We start from the raw sequence: 23,116 nt of genomic DNA on the forward strand, positions 1-23,116 counted from the left end.
TTCTAAAGTAGTATGAATCTCCCAGAATTCCTCTAAGGAAGCAGAAAATGTGATGAATACATTTCAAAGGTTTTTAACCATAAAGGTTAAAACAACAGAGGCTATTTGATTGATCTTTGGCTAACCAAACATTTAATCAACCCATCAACCATGCTCTTAACTGTGAAGCTTATTGGAAATCTAACCACCTGACATGTGAAATGGTATCATCTATTAGGCAGCACAGTGCAGCAGAGAGGGCACTGAACTCTGAGTTACAAGGGTCAATGTGAAATCTCGCTTTGCCTCTTCATGCTGTGTAGCCTTGGGTAAGTCTCTTAACCTACAGGCTTCTACTTTTCAGGTAATCTCCCAAGTCACTGTAAAGAGCTGACATTTGGGATGCTGTGAACGTTTTTTAATCTTTCCTTAAATTATTTTTGCCTTTAGAATGATGGGCTTTTTGAACTTAAAGAACTGCCCCAGGCCTTAAGACAGACCTACCAAGAGAAATGTATCAGAAATAGAAGAGTTCCCTGGTCCCATCCCAAAGACTTGGACAAAGGCTTTAGGACTGGTGCTACATCTGCTTTATCAAAGAAAAGTGAATTCAGTGTTGTCTTTCTTACCAGCCCCTCCTCTGAAGTCACAGCTAGGTGACAGCTGAGCTCCTCACAAGTGCTTATTGCCCCTTCGAGGTGAGGCTGGCTGAACTCTCTTTTCCCTCACTCTGCTTGTACCTTGCAGATCTCGAGATCTAACATTTCTGGGGAGTTGTCTTCTCTTCTAGGCTTACAGCCACATCCGCACTGGAACAGCTACCTTCTTCACCTCCTTTTGGTCTCTGTGCACATGTCCCCAACTCAATTGCTGCCTGCTCCCAGCCCCTATTTAAAAACTCATAACACTCCATTGTCCCCTTGCCCTTCTTAATCACCCTTAATTTACTTCTTCTGCAAATTTTCTTGTTTCACACACAGTATCTTTCGCCTTCCAATTTACTGTGTAATTAGGTCACTTTATTACTCTGTTTATTGTTTACCTTCTTCCAACAGAACATAGCTCTACATGGGCAGAAATAGTTTTTTTTAATTTCTCATTTATTGACAGATCTTATAATTTCAGAACAGTGCCGAGCCTAAAGTGCTCAAATATTTGAATATTTGTCAATGAGAGGAATAGATGTTTTGTTTTGTTTTGCCTTTGTCATCTCTTAACTGGTAGAATCCAAAAATCAAAGGCTTTTTTAAAAATTGAGTATGATATGAAGAAAAAAATTGAGTATGTTTTAGTTTATAAAGTCAGGGAATGCCTTGGACCTAAAAAAAAACCTTTCTTTTGGTAATAAAATTAAAATAACAAAATAGAGATATTGCATAGCAATGCTATTTACAATAATGAAGTGGGACATAATTCGAACATCAGACACTAGGGGAATGACACTGGCATGTCAGAATATCACTATTTAAATGTGCTTAGATGAAATAATGTTAGTAAAGAATATAACGTGCATAGCTTGATTATAAAAATAGAAATAAATATTTTGTTAAAGTTTATAAGTGATATAAAACCACCTAAAACAATGTAAACAAATACATTTACTGTTACCTTAATCATGCTTCTATAAAGTATGTTCTTTTATGAATTTCTACTGGTATTTTTCCTTCAAATGAAGTAGAAGATCTAAAAAAAGTCATGAGTCAGAGAACTGAGCTGGATAGTGACTGAGAAAATAATATATGCCAATTCGCTAAGGATACACAGAAACATGCAGAGAGGCAAAAAGGTAAAAAACAAAGGAAGACACAGCAGCCATTTTTATTGTGAAATATTTGTAGCAAATGGGTTACAGATACAGCTTTTGGAAAGAAAAAAAGGAGTAAAAGAAAGCTTTATTTTTTAATTATAGTTGCATCATTTATTGGGTCTTTTGCCAGATACCAAATGAAATTAAGGAATAAATTTGGCCTGTAGCACAGTTTTTCCTTGCCAATTGTAGAAAACACAAAGATGTAGGAAAAGTTTCAGCCAACATCTGACTTCTTTAGGTCAACATCATCAAACAGAGTGCTAGGCTCTTGTCTGCTTAGTATAGAAGCAATCTGTCCTCCCATTAGCAAGAGCACCACAAGACTACATCAATGGCTCCATTCCAGAGGGGTTCCAGAATAGCCTTGCTCCTCATATCAGAATTTCCCTGGACCCAAACTGCTAGGCTATGAGGCATGAAATATTCATTTCCAAAATTCTCCTAAATACATTTCCCCCAAAACTCCTGTGGCATTAAGACAGCGAATGAAACATGAAGTACAATCCACCTCCAAAGTTGCTTGTAGAGCAACCAGGACAAAAGGGACTTTGGAGAAATGGAGCATAATCTGTGAATGTCAAGGTACCAGAACAAAAAGGAGTAGAGCTCTACATTCTCTGATGGTGGTTATGACTACCTGAGAAGACTTTCTGGAGAAAGCAGTTGGATCCTCACTAAGTTGACTTATTAGTTAAAGGAATCACCCACAAGTAAAGGCATAGAGACACAACTACCTTTGATGAAACTACAGGCAGTGAAATGAACAGATAATTACATGACCATTGAGCTAGAGATAATAAAACTAAAAAGACATAGAAGATGGTAGACCCTGAAATTTCTCTCTGTAGTAAAGTCACTGTTGGTCCTGCCAGCCCCATGTGGAAATCCAGCTTCAGAAAACAAATTCATTGCAAAAGGAATTGCTTGCCAAATGATTAAATGTTGGCTTTCTTTAACTAATAGAGTTCATGGCTCCTTAAGTTACTCCTAAATGGCACTGAGTACTTTTTGGTATTCAGAATATAAATTATTAATGCACATTCATTTTTAACGTATACAATATATAAAGCAAGATATAAGCCTTATTTATTTCTCAGTTAATGTAAAATTTCCTAAGTACTTTATGAGAGGTATTCAGAAGTCCAGGTCTTTAAGCAGGCCCTTCCAAGCCTACATGCACACTTTGCTAGGCACATCACTCTTTCCCAAAGATGTCACTCTACACATGCTATTTTATTTTTTCATCCATTTAGCACACATCTACGGGAGTGCCTACCACAAATCAGATGCTAAGTACCAGCAGACATAATAGACATAGTCTCAGTACCCACAATTTGAAATATCTAGAGAGCTTAGAAAAATAAACAAGAAAATTCTCTGAGAGTACTGAAGGTTATACAGGGCTTTCAAATATGTTGATATGATAGAGAGAAACTTGGGTAGGGTTATGGAAGTTTTCTCAAAGGAGATGATGTTTGGTCTAGGAGTCTCAAGAAACTTTATCAAATGGAATCTTCCCTTTTTCATCCATCCCTCCAGGCACTAAATACCACTACCCTCTCAGGCACCATGAGAACATATAAGAGGAAAACACTCAGTGCTTCCCCGCAGACAGTCTATTAAGAACCGCATACATATGTACAGGAATGTGTTCACAATCACTATGAAATAAAAGTGTAAGCCGAGAGAAAAAGATTTGTATGGTGGAGATGATCTAGAAGATGCCACTGAGGAAATCAGAGCATGACTCGGGGATGAAAGGCAGTATTTGAATAAGTAGGCTGACAAGGTAAGATACCACAAGGGGAACCAAATGCAGATCATGCAGTTGTCTAAATTCTAGTTACTGGAAATCATTTGACTTTTTTCTGCAACTCACAAGTATTATATCACTGAGATGAATGTATATTCAAGGTCTATTGAATAAAGAGCTGGAACAATCCAGAAATGGACTATTCGGGATTGTTACGGACTGAATTGTATCCTTCCAGTGCTGCAATTCTAACCTCCAATGATCCTTGGGTTCTTCAAGGAAGAAATTAAACTTAAATGAAGTTGTAACAACGGAGCCCTAGTCCAATAGTAATGGCATCCTTTTAGGGAAAGAAAGAATACCAGAAATGCATGCATACACAGAGGGAGGCCCATCAACCTCAGAGAGAAGACTGTCAGACATCCATCCTGCTTGCTCCTTGCTCTTGTATTTCCAGCCTCCAGGTAAACAGGTAAAGTTATGCTGATTAAACCACTCTGTAGCCTTAACAAATACAATACAGAGATGTCAATAGATGGCATTTGTAAGACTGGAGTAGGGAGGGTGGAGTGGAGAGGAAGGGAGTCCACAAAGCTTCCTGAGCAAAAAGCCCTATGATCTTGTGCCTGATTAGAGAGGCTAGGAAGATAGTGATATTAAATGTTTGCCAAAGTCCCAGCATGGCTCCGTAGGACAAGATGGATATGAGAAAGACATGCACTAGCAGGAGAAATGAGCCTTGTCCAGATAGGTTATTCTTCACCTGTATTTATATTTTCTGGAGCCCATTAACTTGAGTCTAGAAACCAAAAAGAATTCAACTAACACCAGCACTGACATTTAGCTATCCCCAGAACATAACAAGAATATAAGACAACAGGCCTAGGACTTCCTGTGTGTCAACTGCTGGGTCTCTAGAACTTAGAACCAGAAATAATGCATCTTTGGTATTTTTCAAATGAGTCGTGAAGAAGGCAGATCACTATGCTGGCCCCAAGGTCATCCTCAGCGGGGAGTTCAGCAAACCATCTCTTTGCCAAGACTTCCTTTGGGCTTCTCTATAGGCAGGCCCACAGAGAGATGTTAGTTTCCTTGGTTCTGTCAGGATTGCTGAGGTCGGCGTGTCTTTGGAGCCCTTCTATTTCGCTTCTTAGCCAGCTCTGGGTGCCTCGAAGTTGCAGCTCAGCCTGAGGGCCTCATATTAGCACCTTCTGTGGATCTGACAGCTTCATCCTCACTTGTTCTGTGAAAGAAGGTGTTCTAGCAGCTTTCTGGAAGAAAGTCCCTTCCTTCTTGAAGTTTGACACTTGGTCTGCAGCATGTACTTCCCCGCTACACCTTTCAGCATCTCCAAGGCAACAGAGGCATGATGGATTACATCTTCATATTTCATATTAGGCAGTTTATAATATCATAGAAATAGATGAAGTCACACAAATGAGAGTTTTCAGGTTCTTCACACCAAGTGACTATGAAACCTATGAATACATCAGAGTGTACAAGTCTCCTAAAACACAAATTTCAAGGCCAGAGAATTTGCCAGTCTAACTCATTCCCAAAGGATATTAATGCCGTCCACCCAGGATCACACTTTGTCAAACACTGCTATACATGAAGTAAAATGTTACAAAACAAACACAGTGACAAATTAGCAAAAATCCTCATTTGTTATATTTTATTGTCTGAAACAAAATGTTTGCTGGTTTTTAAACCTGAAGTTTCATTATATGAAGGAATAATTTAACTGTCAATTCACAAGGAATAAAATTAAAAAGTGGCGGGTGGGGCCGGGAGTTTGGCCTAGTGGTAGAGTGCTTGCCTAGCATGCACAAAGACCGGGTTCAATTCCTTAGTACCACATACATAGAAAAAAGCCGAAAGTGGTGCTGAGGCTCAAGTGGTAGAATTCTAGCCTTGAGAAAAATCCAAGGACAGTGCTCAGGCCCTGGGCGTAAGCCCAGGACTGGCAAAAAAAAAAAAAAAAAAGTGGTAGCTTTGGGGATGTCACCAAGTCCTCAACCAGAAGAGCCTTCAATGGTAAGTTTTCAGTAGTCTTCCCTTTATGAGATTTGGCAGTGGAGATGGGCAAAGGATTCATTTACTTGGAGAAATCCATAGGATTTCTATAACAATAGGACCATATACGTTTCCAGTAGACTACCTAATTTGTGGTTCTTTTCTGGTCTTTAAAAACAAATTATCTTGGAGCCAGGAGTTTGGTCTAGTGGTACAGTGCTTGCCTAGCATGCATGAAGCCCTGGGTTCAATTCCTTGACTACCACATACATAGAAAAAGCAGGAAATAGTGCTGCAGCTCAAGTGGTAGAACGAAAGACTTGAGAAAGCTCAAGGATAGCTCTCAGGCCCTGAGTTCAAGCTCCAGGACTGGCAAAACCAAAAAATCTTCAAGTAATTGTACAAAGGGGTTTCAGTTCAACTTGTCAGTTAATAAGTACAATGCATCTTGATCAAATGTCACCTCTTCCATCATTCTGGTGGGGTTTTTTTTTTTTGTTTTTTTTTTACTCTTGTGCTTTTTATTTCCACATTGAAGAAGCGGCAGTCCTTTACTGAACTGTGTTTACAAAATAGTAACAGATGCTCCCCCAGTATTGGATATACTCCATCACTGCTTCATGGCGCCACCCTGAACCGCCGACATCTTCTGCTGATTTCCTAGGTGTCCATCATTCTGTTTTTTTGTTTTTCCTTAATTATAGAGTTCAATCCTGAAAAAAGTCTAGGAACAATAACTAAAGTTCTAGGAAAAAGACACTGGAATGTATATATATAAAACAGGTAAAAAAATTTCAAAATTCTACTAAATAATGGCTACCACTATGGCTAACAGCTTACTATATAACTATTCTGCACTTTACACTCCTGGATGCTTCTCTCATGTTTGAAAATTTTTCAGTATCTCTTATCTGGGTACCATTATCCTGAGTTCTCACTAAGTTTGGCTAAAGTAATGACAACTTTCTCCTGAGCCATCTAAGTTTTATAAGATAAAAAAAATATTACATAGGCCTTAGAAAAGAAACATGGCTAATATATTTTTCCACTGAGATATTAAAAAGCAAGAATTAGATTCATTATAACTGGAAAAAATATAACATAAATCACCAGCATAAACACTAGGTTTCTTAAAACCTAGTTTCTTTAAACTTTTATGAACGTGATAGAAAAATACAGGAGAATTATCTTTTGCTATTTAAAAGCAAAAACAAAAACAAAAACCTGAGCTAGGCATAGGTGACTCATTCCTGTAATCCTAGCTACTCAGGAAGCTGAAGTCTGAGGATCTGAGGTTCAAAGCTAGCCTGGGCAGGGAAACACACACACACACACACACACACACACACACACACACACGATCGAGGTGGTATTTTAAAAGATTTTCCTTCTCTTAACAGTTTTGTAGGAGCTAAAGCTCAAACTCTACATATTTGAAGACATGTAAAGCACTAAACTTCAGCAAGATTTTGAGAAACAGCCTATTATAATTCAAAGGCATAAATTTGTTGGGTTTTTCCTTTTCTTCTCCTTTCTTTGCTGGTACAGGGTTTTCAGCTCTTTCTTGGCTTTTTCACTCATATCCAGTGCTCTTTTAAGCCAGTTTTATTTATTTATTTATTTATTTATTGCTGAAGAGTCTCCTGAACTTTTCTGCTTAGACTGGCTCTGAATCATGATTCTTAGATCTCAACCTTCTGAGTAGCTAGATTATAGGTGTGAGCCACTAATGCCCATCTATTATATTTTTAATATCCTATTTTTCTATCTGTAGTACAAGAGAATATAAAAATAGAAATCTATAAAAATGATCTAGAGTTTTCACATCTAATCCCTACTTTTAAGGAATGGAAGAAGCAAGCATAGAATGACTACTCAAAACTCTTGCTGTGAGGGGCTTAAAATTTCCCCCAGAAAGGCTAGAGAGGCATTTAAAGGTCTAAACACTGTCCAATTGTCACATCAGTCCTGTTTGGAAGGGGTAGTAAGGAAAGGTACAGGAATGATATAGAAAAACAATTCTGAAATGACAAACATAAATCATATATCCTGAAATGGCAATGTAGTGTAATTCTTCCTTATTTTCTCTTTAATTTAAATTTAATTTGGTCTTTTTCCCTTCATTTCTTGAAGTAGAATATTAGATCACTAGATTCAAATTTTCTTTCTTTTTTAAGTAAGTTTTTAAAGCTATTCATTTTCCCAGAACTACTGCTTTACCTACATCTAAAAAAAATTTACTTTTGTTACGTGAAATAAACTAAGCACAGAAAAACAAGTGCATGCTGTCCCCATGTGTGGGAATTAATTCAGTTGGCTTTATGGTAGAGAGGAGAATACTAGAGATCAGGAACAGGAGGGGTAGATGGGGTGTAGGGAGGCCGGAACATGAACACCAAAACAGAATTGGATAGGAGTAAGTTCACATCCGCATACAGTATAATAGGGTGACAATAGTTATATAGGATTTTCTAATTTTTGTTTTGTTGGTCATGGGGATTAAACTCAGGGCCTTCATGCCATCCCTGAACTCTTTTGCTCAAGGCTACTCTCTACTACTTTGACCCACAGCTCCACTTCCTGTCTTTTAGTGGTTAATTGGAGATAAGCATGTAAAAGGGATTTTTCCTACTGGGCTGGCTTTGAACCACCATTCTCAGATGTAAAAGCCTCCTGCGTAGCTAGGATTACAGGCATGAACTCCTGGCACCCAACGATGCATAAGTTTGCTAAGAAAGTAAAATAATAAGAGCTGGCAAGGATGGGAGTTGACACATGGGAGGCCTTATATACTATTGACACAAAATAAAATGATAAAAGTATGATGGTTCAAGATGTCCCCCCCAAGTTCGTTCAAATGTGGGAAATCTAAATCTCCAATACCATAGTGTTGGGAGGTGACGCCTTCTGGGATGGAATACTAAATAATTATAGGTCCTGAGGAATTCTCCCTCATAAATGTAGTGCTTTTTCTACAAAAAGAAGACCCCTACAGTACACCAAACTAAGAGAAATAATAGGGGGTACAGAGGCTATAAAGAAAGAATACCTTGTTTATTCATAGTCAACAGAATCTTATAAAGATTATAAAAGCAATGGATAGATTTAGCAAAGTCACAAAATACAGTGTTAATAAACAAAAGTCAAGTGTCCTACCTCCGCTAGTAAAGAACAATTGGAAAATTAAAATACTATTTGTAGTGATATTAAAAGGTATCAAGCACTGAAAGAAACAAAACATGGATGGGAGAAATTAAGAAGCCTACATATGCTAAATCATTCTATATTCTTTTTTCTTTTTTGCTAGTTCTGAGGCTTGAACTCAGGGCCTGAGCACTGTCCTTGGGCTTTCCTCAGGGATAGAGCTCTACAACTTGAGGCACAGCACCATTTCTAGCTTTTTCTATGTATGTGATACCAAGGAATTGAACCCAGGTATTCATGCATGCTAAGAAAGCACTCTACCACTAGGCCAAACTTCCAGCCCAATCATTCCATATTCTTCATCAGAGGACTCCTTGTGGCTAAGAGGGAAAAGTCCTGAAATTCAGCCATAGATTGGATAGACTCCCAATCAGATCCAGCCAACCCTTTTGCTGAGAGCAACAAAATCATTCTAAAATCAATGTAGAAATAGGAAAGACTTATAATAATCCATTGACATCAGAAAAAAGCGAAAATGCTGAAAGTAATACCTGATTTTAAAAGTGAACCTAAAGCCAGGAGCATGGCCTAGTGGTAGAGTGCTTATCTAGCACGTACTACCACATAGGTAAACCATGGAGGTTTTAGATTCCCTAAGGCAAATGTGGTGAGTGAATTTATTCACTTTATCCTGGGCTTGAAGAGAGAACTCCTTTTATGATTTCATTTGTGATGCTGGTCAAAGTGAGGCCTAGAGGCAGGAGACAGCATACACAAAGCTCTGGGTTCAATTCCTTGGTATCACATACGCAGAAAAAGCTGGAAGTGGTGCTGTGGCTCAAGTGGTAGAGTGCTAAAAGTGAGCAATAAGTGTGCAATGACAGTGCTCAGGCCTTGAGTTCAAGCCCCAGGACTGGCAAAAAAATTGAATCTAATACCACAATAAACAAGTCAGGGTGATACTGGCATAAGGATAAGCAAATAAATCAATAGATTAGGATACTGTCCAAGGACAGGCTTATGCATACAAGATAATTCATTTTTAATAACAATGCTAAGTAATATAATTGGGAAGGCACAGCATTTTCAACCATTGATGGAATGGCTACACCATAATATGCAAAAACAACACAAGCAGAGTTTAGAGATGTGGTTTCATTGATAGAGCTCTAGCCAATGAATGAAAGCATTAGATACCAAGTTGGAGTCCTGTCTCAGACAAACACACACACACACACACACACACACACACACACACACACACACGCAACCAACCAAACAAAATATTCAACCCTTACTTTACACCATATACAAATATAAACTTGATATGGATCAGAAAACATAGTAATGAAGCCAAAAGTCACTCCCAGAAGTTATGATAGCAACTGTTTGCAAACTCAGAATAAGTAAAAATACTTAGAAAGAATGCAAAAAAACATAAACTATAAAAGAAAAGACCAATTTGGTCTATTTGAGTTCACCAAAACTTCCAAAGTCTTTTCTTTCAAAGACAGCTTTAAGAAAATAAGGCAAACTACGGATAGAGGAGTATACACAATCAAAGACCTCAGCCGGAACATATGAAGAAGCCCTACAGGTCAATAATCAGAAGATAGACAATCCAATTCAAATTGAACAAAATATTTGGAATGACAAGGATGCTCAGGAAAAAATTCTCCACACTGATCACCAGTGAAATGAAACAGAAGCAGCAAGAAGTGTCACTCTATAACCACTAGCCTGGCTAAAATACAGAAGACTAACTCAACAAGAGCTGGCATAAACAGGGAGGCACGAGAATCCCATTTGTCACGATGTGAGTCAGTACAATCACTCTTAGAACAAGTTCTTAATAAAACACACATAGAAATTTCACTTCTACCCCTTTCCCATGAGCGGTGATAACAAAGGCTTGCCTATGGGTGCTCATGGCAGCTTTTGCAACAGTCACCCTCAAACTGGGAACACTTCAAATGTCCATCAGTGGCAAACAAATAAACCCATTATGATCCATTCAATAAAATTCTACAAGACAAAAAACTGGCTAGCCCTCTGACACATAAAGTGAGGTGCACACATTTCAAAATCATCACACTGGTTGAAACACAGTATCCCCAAGGGCCTCAGGTATGATTTTGATGACATGCAATAAATAAAGACATCACCCATCTGGTAGGATAGAAGGAACATCTCTAGCTCTTGGCAGGGCACAGGGAGCAAGGACTTGATAGCAGGCTAGAAATTGACCTCAAGCAGTCCAGGGACAGGCTGATGGACCTAAGCTCTATCCAGATTATGGAAATGACACACAGGTACAACACATGATGACATACTTGATCAACACTTCCAAATTGTACATTCTAAAAGGTGTGTGCATTATTACACATCTATTCGATTTCAATAATGCTTTTTTAAATAACAGTATTTACCTAATGTTATAGACTGAAATGTGTCTCTTAAAATTCCTAGGTTGAAAAAAAAATTCCTAGGTTGAAGATATACCCCTAATATAACTAATACTTGGAGACTGGGTCTTAAGGGAGATAATTAAGGTTAAATAAAGATAAGGACTCTAATCCAATAGGATTGATGTCCTTATGAGAAAGAAAAGACGTCACTGAGCTTTCTCTCTTACTCCACATGTATGCAGAAAAAAAGCCACATGAGGATGCAGCTTGGGCGGGGGGAGTGTCTGTGCACAAAGTCTCATAACAAATAACTTTGAGAGCGCCTTGATCTTGAACTTCCAGGCTTAGAGCTGTGAGAAAATGTCTAGGCCACCCAGCATAGGTATTCCAGTTCTGACAGCCAAGCAAATCATTACATCTAAGCTCCCAAGCATAAGAAAATAGTGAACTTACCCTTCCTTGCTAAAGCATTGTATGCTAGGGCCAATTTGATCTTTAGGTTAACTGAAGTTTTCTAAACCAGGCATTTGTGAGACTAAGCAGTTGTTTTACTTCTGCAGGAGGCCCTGGGCTATAGATATGACAGCCAATTCATACGATAGATCCAAAATAATGAGAAAACACGTGCAGACTGACAGCTGGGGCCCAGTGAAAGGAAGATCACAGGGGAATCTCTATCACATACCCTTTGTGAGTCAGGTTAAGATTTTAGTGAAACAATTATTTTCTCTTGAGTTCTTACTGAGCCTAACTAGTCATTGGCCTCCAAACTACAGACTGTGAATTTCTCTGTCATCTCTTTATATAATATATGCATGTGTGTATGTGTGTGTATATATTATATACATTTATATATTACTCATACACACATGCAAATGTACACACATACATACATACATACATACTACTCAGAAGTTTGAGATATGAGGATCTGGATTCGAAGCCAGCCCAGGCAAGAAAGTTTTCATTTGTTTTACAGACAGGGGCTGAAATAAATTTGTGTGGGCCAGCCTCTGACAGAGTATTCTCCCCGTCTCTACCTTCCAAGTAGCTGCAATTACAAGCATGTACCACCACATCTGACTCTCTCCTTTCTTCTTGACTTGCCCTATACACTGGAAGGTATCATCTATGAGCGGAGGGATTTTTATTAGCTCCATAATTACCTTTTATGTGAGTGATAGAAACTAGCTCCTATTACTAATGAGTTGTCAGGAGGAAGTAGGCTTCCTTCTGCTGTCTTTGTCCTCTGCTGCTGTTCCTCTAGATTACATGCCACTTAGACAGTAGTATGGCTGAGAAGATTGCTGCAGTCTGAGCAAGTCTCTCTCTAAAGGGAGAAGACCAGGAAAGTTAGCTATATCTGAGCAAGAGGACATCTTTGCATTTGAGACATTCAGGGACAGTGTCTCTGACTCTCCCTCTGTACCCCAAAGCTTCTTTACTGAACTGAACTGATCCAGAATGAGTGACAAGATAACAAATTCTCTAGCCCTCAGGTCACCCACACAGGACCTGGAGCAGATACAGGTCTCTAAATGCTCATGTCCCAGACAATACCACCTGCGTCCTTTGTGTGCTAGGATGAGAAAGGGTTGGGACACACTGCTCCATCCTTCCTCTGAGCCACCTTCCTTTCTAGTCCACTCTCTTTTTCCTGCTCTCACTTTCCTACCACTGAAAAGACTATCGAGTAAAATGAGGTCTTCCCAACCAAAGCTGTGCCCACAACCCAAGTGACAGAGCATCGAGAATTTCAAGTGAATTCCATTTATAAGATCCAGAATGCCCTACCTTAAATGGAAAATCCTGCTCAAGAAAAAACAGATGATGGGAATGGGCAGAGGCCACAGTCACTCTCCAAGTGCTTTTCTGGAATAAAACAGAGTTTTTCTTCTTGATAAAAATGAGTGTTACAAACATGCTCTCAACAGAACTGCTGACCAGGAGGCATGACAAGAGGCTCATCCTCATCCTTTAACAATAGTGTTTCTCTCATTCATACTCTACGTATCATTCCATCACCAGCCAGGGCCAGGATAGAAAGGCTTAAAAGAGTGTTGCGTGCACTGTTCAAACAGAGAGCATTTGTTCAGCTCCCCAAAAAACTTAAATTTTCTTTTTCTCTAAACCATTCTATTGTCACAAAGATAATCTTTAACCTGATTTTTAAAATTTCTAAATGAAAAGAAATAATATGCTACAATTTTAAGAGACGTTGTTCGCGTTTCTCTGTAATCAGCACAACAACGTAAAAGACAATGGGAAAGTACTCCTGGAAGCCCGGTCACAGAGTCTGTAATCCTTATTACTCAAGAGGCTGAGTTCTGAGGATCATGGTTTGAAGCCAACCTGAGCAGCAGAGTCTTTAAGACTCTTTACTAAACTGCCAAACCAAAACAAAAAAGCTGGAAGTGGAGGATGAAGTAGTAGAGCAATAGCCTTGAGCAAAAACAACTCAAGGTCAGTACCCAGACTCTGAGTACAAGCCTCAAGATTGGCACATAAAAAAGAAAAAAACCAAGCCAGGCGCAGTGAATGGCTCATGCTTGCAATCCTAGCTACTCAGGAGACTGATTTCTGAGGATCAAGGTTCAAAACTAGTCTGGCACTAAAGTCTGTGAGACTCTTATTTCCAATTAACCACTAGAAAACTGGAAGTGGTGCTGTGGCTCAAGGGTAGGACAGTAGCCTTGAGTTGAAGAGCTCAGGGACAACGAACACCCAGGTCCAGGGTAGAGCAGTAGCCTTGAGCTGAAGAGCTCAGAGACAGCACCCAGACCCAGAATTCAAGCCCCACAACTGACAAAAAAAAAAAAGGAAAAAAGATAAAAGAAAAAACTGGGCTAGGAGCATAGCCTAGTGGTAGAGTGGTCATCTAGCATGCATGAAGCCCTAGGTTCAATCCCTCGGTACCACATACACAGAAAAAGCCAGAAGTGACACTGCGGCTCAAGGGGCTAATCACTAGCCTTAAGCAAAAAGTGTTCAAGGACAGTGCCCAGGCCCTGAGTTCAAACCCCAGGACTGGCAAAAAAAAGAAACAAAGAAAGAAAGAAAGAAAGAAAGAAAGAAAGAAAGAAAGAAAGAAAGGAAGGAAGGAAGAAAAGAAGGATGAATGAACCTCATGGATTATTATGATATGTATCAGGACACTTACTTTCTTAGTAAAGGCCTCAACTTTGTGATGGGACATAAACCTTCCTCTGAGGGATGAATACTTACAACAGAGGAGAGATGCCGCCATCATTAGATGGTTGCTAGGCATCCCTTCATTATCCAAGTGCACCTGCAGAATTAGCAGTATGTGTACCCTGCCAAGGTATATTGCTTGTGGTTCATGGTTCCAGAAGCTGGGAAATCCAAGAGCGTAGTGCTGGTACCTGCTTGGTTTCTGGTGAATGTTTCTTGCTACATCATACAAAATGAGAGTGACAGGGTAAAACAGTGGAAGAATGCCTGCTCAGGCCTGTCCTTACATAGCTGCTGATTCCATCACAGGGTCCCAAAGCTCTAGAAGGATAAAATGGTTTTAGGGGACAGGCCACTGCCTAGAACAACTTCAGTCTCTGTTCCTAATAGACTAGCACAATACTTCTTGGCTGTCCAATCCATGGCTCAAACAGGTCCAGGGATAGCAAAGGCCACAGCTCCAGTGGGCACAGCTATCATAGCAGGTGACATCCACTTGTAATTACACGTACAGAATGCACACACTGTAAAGTGATGACTTCCTCTACCGCAAAAGATGCCTGGACCAGGGGACCTGGGCAAACATTAGTCACAGGGGCAGAGCCAGCACAGAGGTCTCCAACTGTGGCAAATCCAAGCAGAAATATAGGATCTGAGCTGCTAACAGAGAGTCCCATAAGGACAACATTTAATGGAGAGCTAAGACAAAGCCAGGATTGTATGAAATACATTCCTTTTCTTTCTATAGACCCCAATTTGGGGGATTTCATTTATGGAATAGACTGGATTTATGGGGGATTTCATTTATGGAATAGACAAAAGGAGCGTCTATTCTATAACTTGTTTGATTTCACAGGCTCATGGCCAGTGGGCAATTTGCTTTAGGATTAATCATGGTGTGAGTCTCACCCATATCTGATATTGATAAGACTGTGGACTTTAGACTTTTGAGTTGGCACTGAAACAAGTTAAGACTTTAGAGAATATTAGGATGGAATTAATATATTTTATGTACAAGAAAGATGTGCGGGAGGAAAGCTAATGGTAGAATTCTATAACCTGGATGTATCCTCAAAAAAATACATATGGGGGTCGGGAGTTTGGCCTAGTGGTAGAGTGCTTGTCTAGCATGCACGAAGACCCGGGTTCGATTCCTCAGTACCACATAGTTAGAAAAAGCCAGAAGTGGTGCTAAGGCTCAAGTGGTAGAGCTCTAGCCTTGAGAAAAATCCAAGGACAGTGCTCAAGCCCTGAGCTTAAGCCCAGGACTGGAAAAAAAAATATATATATATATATATGGGGACCGAGAGTTTAGCCTAGTGGTAAGAATGCTTGCCTAGCATGCACGAAGACCTGGGTTCAATTCCTTGTACCACATATATAGAAAAAGGCATTTGCTGTGGCTCAAGTGGTAGAGTGCTAGCCTTGAGAAAGCCCAAGGACAGTGCTCAGACCCTGACTTCAAGCTCCGCAACTGTAGGCACAGTCAAGGCAAAGCTCTGTAATAATGAAGATAGTCAAGGCAAAGCTCTGTAATAATGAAGATGGCACAAAAGATGGATGTTATGGGTTGAACTGTCATCTCCCCATGGCATGTCTATGCCATGTGTTCACTTTCTTTCTCTTGGCCATAGTTCTATTCTCAAACTTTCATATCACTTTTACTATGTTTGGGTCTTGCCTGAATTCTTCTCTTGAAAGAATAGAAGTCAATTTAGCCACCAGATATTTCTTGCAATATATTTGGTGCATTGGCCAGAAAGTTCTGACATGAATTCATAGAAAGGTAACATTATAAAGTGGGAAAAAGAACAAGCTGCCATTAATAATGACATAGTAGCCTAATAACAGTCAGAGGCCATTAGGATATACAAATTAGTTCTACTAGTCTTTTACTACTTTGAATTTTTTTCTTCTGTATTAACAGATTAGAAACTCCTCTCTCCTTTGGTTTTCATACTTGGCATTTAATAGATAATCCTTTTACACTCATCTCAGTAACAAAACATATTTGACCTTATGTACTTGAGGGTATCTTTTCTATCTTAAAACCCTTGGTTGCTACTTTGCCAAACAAAGCAAAACTGAAATTGCATCATTTCCCCAATGACAAATATTTGCTTCATCAATATCAAATGTATACCCCATGCTCTATTTCCTTGACTAATCACGTGAACAATTATCTCTTTGTCTCAATGCCAAATCTCAGTGTAACTTGAAATCATCTTAATTCACCGGTCAACCATAATACATTATCGGCAATGCATCCCCTTGGTTGAAATCTCAAAAACCCGAAAAGCTAAAACTATACACACATTCACAGGCAATGACAAATCCATTATGACTTCTGCTTGGCTAATAGCAATGTATAAAGTACTTCCCAACTAGCAGTCGTGATCCAAGATTCAGACTGGTAATCCATTCATAACATACTGAGGACATAATCCACGATTGACCTGGCTTAACTCTACTATAGGAACCAAGCTAGAAAATACAGTAATCAAAGTATCTGTGACTTTACAGAAAGTTCCAACAACTCCCCACAACTGCCCATGGCTTCCCTTAACCTACACAGGTGATGAACATCATGGTCAGAGATGAAATGTGAAATTCCTCATGACCAAAAGCTGCTGTTTGGTTTCTTACAGAACTTGCTCCAAGCATGCAGGTCCAAGCTACCTGCACTCCACCAGCAACTCATAGCTCTTCCAGTCCGGAGGCAGCCCCAAGAGTCAATAGTTTCACAAAAATCAAGACAAATGATGTTCTGCACTGGTACAGAGCACTCCAATCCCTTATGTTCTCTAAGAAAAAGATGTCAGAAGGCAAGTCTGTAATGGTCTTCCCAGGCAAGTCACTGGGGGAAAGTTCTAAGCCCAACTTTACCACATCATTTATGACAAGCCAACATCCTGATTCCAATGTCATTACACTTTTTATTTTGCCAGCCATGGGGACTGAACTCAGGGCCTGAGCACTGTTCTTGGGCTTTCTCAAGGCTAGAACTCTACCACTTGAGCCACAGCACCACTTGCAGCTTTTTTCTATGTATGTGGTATTGAGAAATCAAACCCAGGCCTTCGTGCATGCGAGGCAAGCACTCTACCACTAGGCCAAACTCCCGGCCTCTCCAATGTCATTACACAATGGGAGAGAGAGCTGGACACCAGTGGCTCATGCTTTTAATCCTAGCTCTGGGGACCACAGCTCGAAGCTAGGAAAGTTCATGAGACTCTTATCTCCAATAAATTAACCCCAAAAAAGCAGGAAGTAGAGCTGTGGCTCAGCTGAAAGCTCAGGCATGAGCTGCTGGTGCCCAATCCTTAATGATACTTTTTCTAACAGAAACGCCACCCCTAGAATTTAGTTCACCAAAACCCTCTGAAAAATGTATACAGAATATATTAACATGCAAGATTATGCACATATAAAAATCCACAGTAATATGTGATTATGAAAATGTAATCGCAATGCCCCTAATCTAGTTAATCCCTGTGACTCAAATCTACATGGTTCAAAAGTAGTCAATCTCTTTGCTGATATAAAAACACACCCAAATTCATACTGGTTAAAAATAAGAAAATCTACAGAGAAAGAAAATTACTATTTATAAAACATGTTTTAATTTAAATGCCCTGAGGTATGTAAAGTATCTAATGGTAGGTATTTTACCTCCCCCCCCCATCCCTCTTCATTCTGCTAGAATCTTGTAAATAAGCCCAGCTTATTGGCCCAGCTCCACCATCTACTAGTTGTGTGAGCTCAGGCAAGAAGCTTCAGATTCCTCGTGTGTAAAATTGAAGCAACCATAGCATTTCCTTCCAAAGGTGCCGACGTTACATTAAACACTCAGTACACCTTGCTCAGAGCAAGTATTTCATAAATCGTCACCAGGATGGTGATACTCATCTCTGAACCCCAAACAAACAAGATTTCTTGGGGCATGTTGTACTTACTTTTGCTGTCTTATCTCTTTAAAAAATTATCTGGTATAGGGGCCGGGAGCTTGGCCTAGTGGTAGAGTGCTTGCCTAGCATGCACGAAGACCTGGGTTCGATTCCTCGGTATCACATACATAGAAAAAAGCCGGAAGTGGTGCTGAGGCTCAAGTGGTGGAGTGCTAGCTTTGAGTAAGTCCAAGGACAGTGCTCAGGCCCTGAGCCCAACCCCAGGACTGGCAAAAAAAAAAAATTACTAGGTATAAAAGCATTTATTGTCCATCTTGAAACTAAATTTAAAAGTAATGTCTTTTCTTTTTTCAAGAAGTACTTATTCCAATAAACTATGGCAAAATTAGGCATTCCAATATTTAAGTTAGCTTCTAAAGAGAAGTCATTATTTCATTACCAAACTGATAAAGTACTTTTCTGAGAAGTTAATATTAACTGGATCATTCCCAGGAAAGTAAATTGTTTATCAAGTACTGCTTAAGGGGCCTCTGTGAGATATGCAGCACACTGGGCCCTTTTTCTAATTTGGGGGTCAAATGGAGCCTTCTCTGGCCTGTAGGAGTGTGGTTAGGCTAGGATCTTAGGAGCCACAGAAGAAATCTTTTCCTTCCAGGGCTATGTAAAACCAAACTCAAGCTTAACCAAGACTTTCTAAGTAAAGCCCTTCCCAGTATTCTGTGTATTTACTAAACCCGTCAGGCTTAGTTCCATAGACCTTAAACCTAAAAGATTCGTGTGATTCTATGAAAAGATTGGGATTTAAAATTCAATACACCTGATCTAGTATCTCAGTCTATAAAGGCTTCTTGGAATTGAGTTCACTCTGTAGCAAAACTGCAAAGAACTAGTGGTGACTGGGCGGCTATCTATCTGAACTTGGCAAGCTTCTGCCAGGTAGACCTCCAAAATGTAGGTGGCCTTCCTGGCCGCTGAGGTCAGTCCAGGGTGAGTGGCTTTCTGTTTCACAGCTGGTCAGTGGTACAGCAAGGCTGGAACCCAATTCCTGCTTCCTGATTCTTCCTTCTGCTCACGAATTATCATCCTTCCAATTTTGCTTCTTGGAAACAACCTCCACAAAGTTAAAATAGCTCATTCAAGGTCAGAAGGGCAGTCAAGCAAGAACTGGAAATGGGAACCAGCAGATTATAAAATCCTAGTGGGCGGGTCCTCTGGCCCTCACCTCCTCCTGTGCCCTATGTAAATGTTTTTGTTGATTGTGTCCCAACACATAGTTTAGAGAAAGGCTTTCTTCTAAGTTAGCACTGCATGTTTAAACTTCAGATTCAGACAACCGGCAGAGCAGGCACACCCTCCCCGACCCCCAGTGCTCTGACCTAGCAGCCAAGGAAGGTTTCTTGGGGCTGGTCCTAACAAACCAAGTGCCAGTCCTATTACAACGACCCTTAGGAGAATCACTCCAAGCTCCAGGCGGCAATGACTATGACTACGACGAGCCCTCTACGCGTCCCAGACCTTTCTCAAGGTCATTTCCCTGTGACCTCGAGGCAAGAGACCCTTCTTTGCACACAAGCTTCCCCTCCCCTTCTCTACATATCTCCCCCCCACCCCTCCGCAGCCAGGGTTCAGACAAGTGGTTGAAGCCTCAACTCGTCTATCCACCCAGAGAAGGAAGACCTGCTCAGAACGAAGCGTCTGGTCGTGGGGTGGGTCTCCAACACCAGAGTGAGGCGTCAGGGCACGAGTGCACCCACCCGGCTGACACACACTCCCCGAGCAGTGGCTCCCACAGTTTGGTTCCCAGGGACGAAAGTTGCTGTAGGAGTTGCTGGAAACACATGGAGGTGGAGGGGGGGAGACGATCGGGGTCCCCCTGAGCCAGTGCCACGGGGAGCGCGGGAAATGCAGCCGCGCTCAACTGGTGGGAACGCGGAGGGCCGAGGCAGAGAAGCGGGAGAGCGCGGCGGGGAGGCGGGCGCCGGGTAGACGTGGACTGCGGTCCGGCGGACCACCGGACATTCTAAGCCAGATAGGGACCTGACGCTCCGGGCGCCTCCCACCTGGGAAGAAGAGTGAAAGCACAGACCCCCACCCCGCCCCGGCAGCGAGATGTTGGAATCCGGGTCCCGGAGAGCACCTGGGCTTACACCTGCGGGGTCCCGCACCCCGGTGCCCAGGTGCCCGGAGACCCGGTGGACCCACGCTGGGCTCACCTGGTGGGCGCTGGGCGGACAACGCGACTGGTCCATGCCCGCGGAGAGCGATTGCCCGCGTGCCGGCCCTGACCGTGACCGTGACCGTGGCGGCCGTAGCGGGCGCGCCGCAGCCCCGCATGGAGCGCCCTGGTTGGCGCACCTTTACACTCTTCGCCTCGCGCCCACGCGAAGCGTGTGATTGCTCCCGGGGAGCCTCCAGTCCACACACACACACACACACACACACACACACACACAAACACACGTCCGGAGGAGGCCGGCCGCTGCCTGGGTCCTAGCGCCCCTACCGCGGTGTGGGGCCCCAATTTTGAGCCGCTTATCGTCTTAATAGTCCACTTGAGACAAAGCCTCCTCAGCCCAGGCTCCCTGAAGCTACTGAACGAGCTACAGAGTTGGCGATTCTGGACCTAAATATCCTTTTAATCGAATCTGCTGTTCCCTGGCGCCTTGCTGGGTGGGGTCCCTACCCCTTGAGAAAAGGATAAGGATTAGATTTTTTTGCATCAACTGATGTATGCAAATAATACACATATATATCACTTTAAAGTGTGTGAATATATGTATGCATGCACACATACATACATACACATACATATACATACATACATACATATATACATATATACATACATAAAACATCACAGTATATACTAGAACTGTTTTTCAAACTAAAAGCTTGTATTCAATAACTGTAAACAACACACAACTGTGCTGGGGAGGGGAGTATTAATTTTTAGTTATGTGGACAGTTTGCAAACATGAGTCACAGGTGGGTCAAGCCAGAGCCTTGGGTACTTTTCCTGTGCTCTGCCCCTACCCTACAGCCTCCCACCAATTTGGTTTGGGAGCTGGAATCATTGAAAGTCTACTGGCAGATACTGAAATTTTTACTTTCAAAAAGTAATCAAGCGTTCCTAATTAGTGTCTGGTCTGTACATAGACATGGCACCTGGCTTGCTGTAATCACCCACAGGTGCCCACACCTGGCTCCTCCCTTGTGGTGAGATTTCTAAGGAAGACCTAGAGAGCCCTAGCAAGGGCCCTTCTTTCCTCAGCTAGTGACAGGGGTGAGTCAGTCCAGCCAAAACCAAGACCAATCTGTTCCTGCTGACTTTCTCATCCAGATGAGATTTTTAACAGAAGCATAGGAAAACAACTCAACTTCAGAAGTAAAAGCCACTTCATAGGACATAGAGAGAAAAAGAAAAGAAAATTACATTGGTGTTAACCATAATATACAAAGTCTTACTATAAGGTATAAGAGTTGTATTAATAAAAACCTTTCTGGATGTTTCCTAGGAGCTCAAAGTATTTTTTCTTTGGCAGTTTTAGGGGTTGAATTCAGGGCCATGTACTTGCTAGGCAGGCACTCCATCACTGAGGCACACCTCTGCTCTTTACAGTATTGGTTAATTTTGAGATAGGGCGTCCTTTCCTGCACAGGTGCGGGCAGCAGCCTCAGATCTCCATCTACCCATTTAAGTGATAGCCAAAATGACAGGCCCATACTACCTGACCCAATGCTTGGTTGAGAGAAATCTCAAGAAGTTTTTCGCCTGGGTTAGCCTTGAACCGCAGTCTTCTTCACCTTAGTCTTGTAAGTACCTAACATTATAGACATGAGCCACCAGCCTTTTAAATTATTTTTTCCACAAAAACATCCTTGTGTGAACCAAATCTAAGATGGCCTCTAGTTGTCTCCACGTCTTGCTTTTGTGTGTTGTGGCATCCCCTTCCCTTGGGGATGAGAAGAACCTGTGACTTGAGTCCTTCTAGTGGAATATGGAGAACATGATGGAGATGCCCCTTCAGAGACTATATATACTCATAAATAAACACATTTAGGTTACATATTATTTAGGCTACACAGTCTTGAGAGGAATCTCTGCCTCGTGTTGGCTTTGAGAAATCAAGAAGCCACGTTAGGAGATCCATATAGCAAGGGATGGAAATGAAGAGGATTTTGGATGAGATTCTATAAAGACAGGCCCTAAGTCCAACAGAGCAAGGGAGCCAAATCTTGTCAATAGCTAGGGAGCTTAGAAAATGAACTTCCCCCCATCTGAGCCTTAAGATGAGGCAATAGCCCAAGTTGATATACTGACTGCTGTTTTAAAACCAAGGACCCAAAAGGCCATTCCCAGACCTCCGACCCACAGAAACTATGATAATAGTGTCATGTTTTCACACTACTTTATTTGTGGTGTTTTGTTATGTAGAAAAACTAATATACTTCTTCCTTCCTCAGATGAAAAAATGTACTCAAGGAAGGGTTAGAGAGAAGGGCCAAGGCCATTTAATTTGGCAGCATAATCTGGCATTATTTCATAGAGTTTCTAGATCTATACAGAAAAAAACAGAACAGCAAAGATATCAGAAGATAAGTAATCATGTTGAGGTTGAGATTTGATGGAGGATAAAACAAAAGAAAATCCAAGCAGGTTAAAAGAACAATTTGAACCAACTGTTTTACCCAAGCCAAATGTGTGTGTGTGTGTGTGTGTGTGTGTGTGTGTGTGTGTGAGTGTTCAGAAAGAAGAGTACATTTTCAAGAAGAAAGAAATAATGGGGAAAGGTAAAAGCATCACATCTTCTGAATTCCTTTTCTATTTTATTTTTTTATGAAAGAAAAACCCAAATCATATTATCTGCTCCCCTGAGTGTGGGGGTTTTCACAAAAAGCTCTCAAG

At 41.1% G+C, this 23,116-nt stretch overlaps 1 protein-coding gene across 1 annotated transcript in view; it reads right to left on the reverse strand.

The window, feature by feature from the left end:
- Pde8b (phosphodiesterase 8B) overlaps positions 1–20,474 on the reverse strand; it is a 189,356-nt gene extending 168,882 nt beyond the window's left edge. Inside the window, exon 1 of the mRNA XM_090331733.1 lies at positions 20,424–20,474. Within this exon, the coding sequence (XP_090187859.1) occupies positions 20,424–20,459 (36 nt within the window). The 5' untranslated portion in view covers positions 20,460–20,474. The remainder of the gene's footprint in view (positions 1–20,423) is intronic.
- Between the last annotated feature and the right edge of the window lie 2,642 nt (positions 20,475–23,116).

Source organism: Megascapheus bottae, chromosome 4, assembly GCF_031878675.1.
Source record: "Megascapheus bottae isolate mThoBot1 chromosome 4, mThoBot2.hap1, whole genome shotgun sequence".
In the NCBI taxonomy this organism is placed as follows: Eukaryota; Metazoa; Chordata; class Mammalia; order Rodentia; family Geomyidae; genus Megascapheus; species Megascapheus bottae.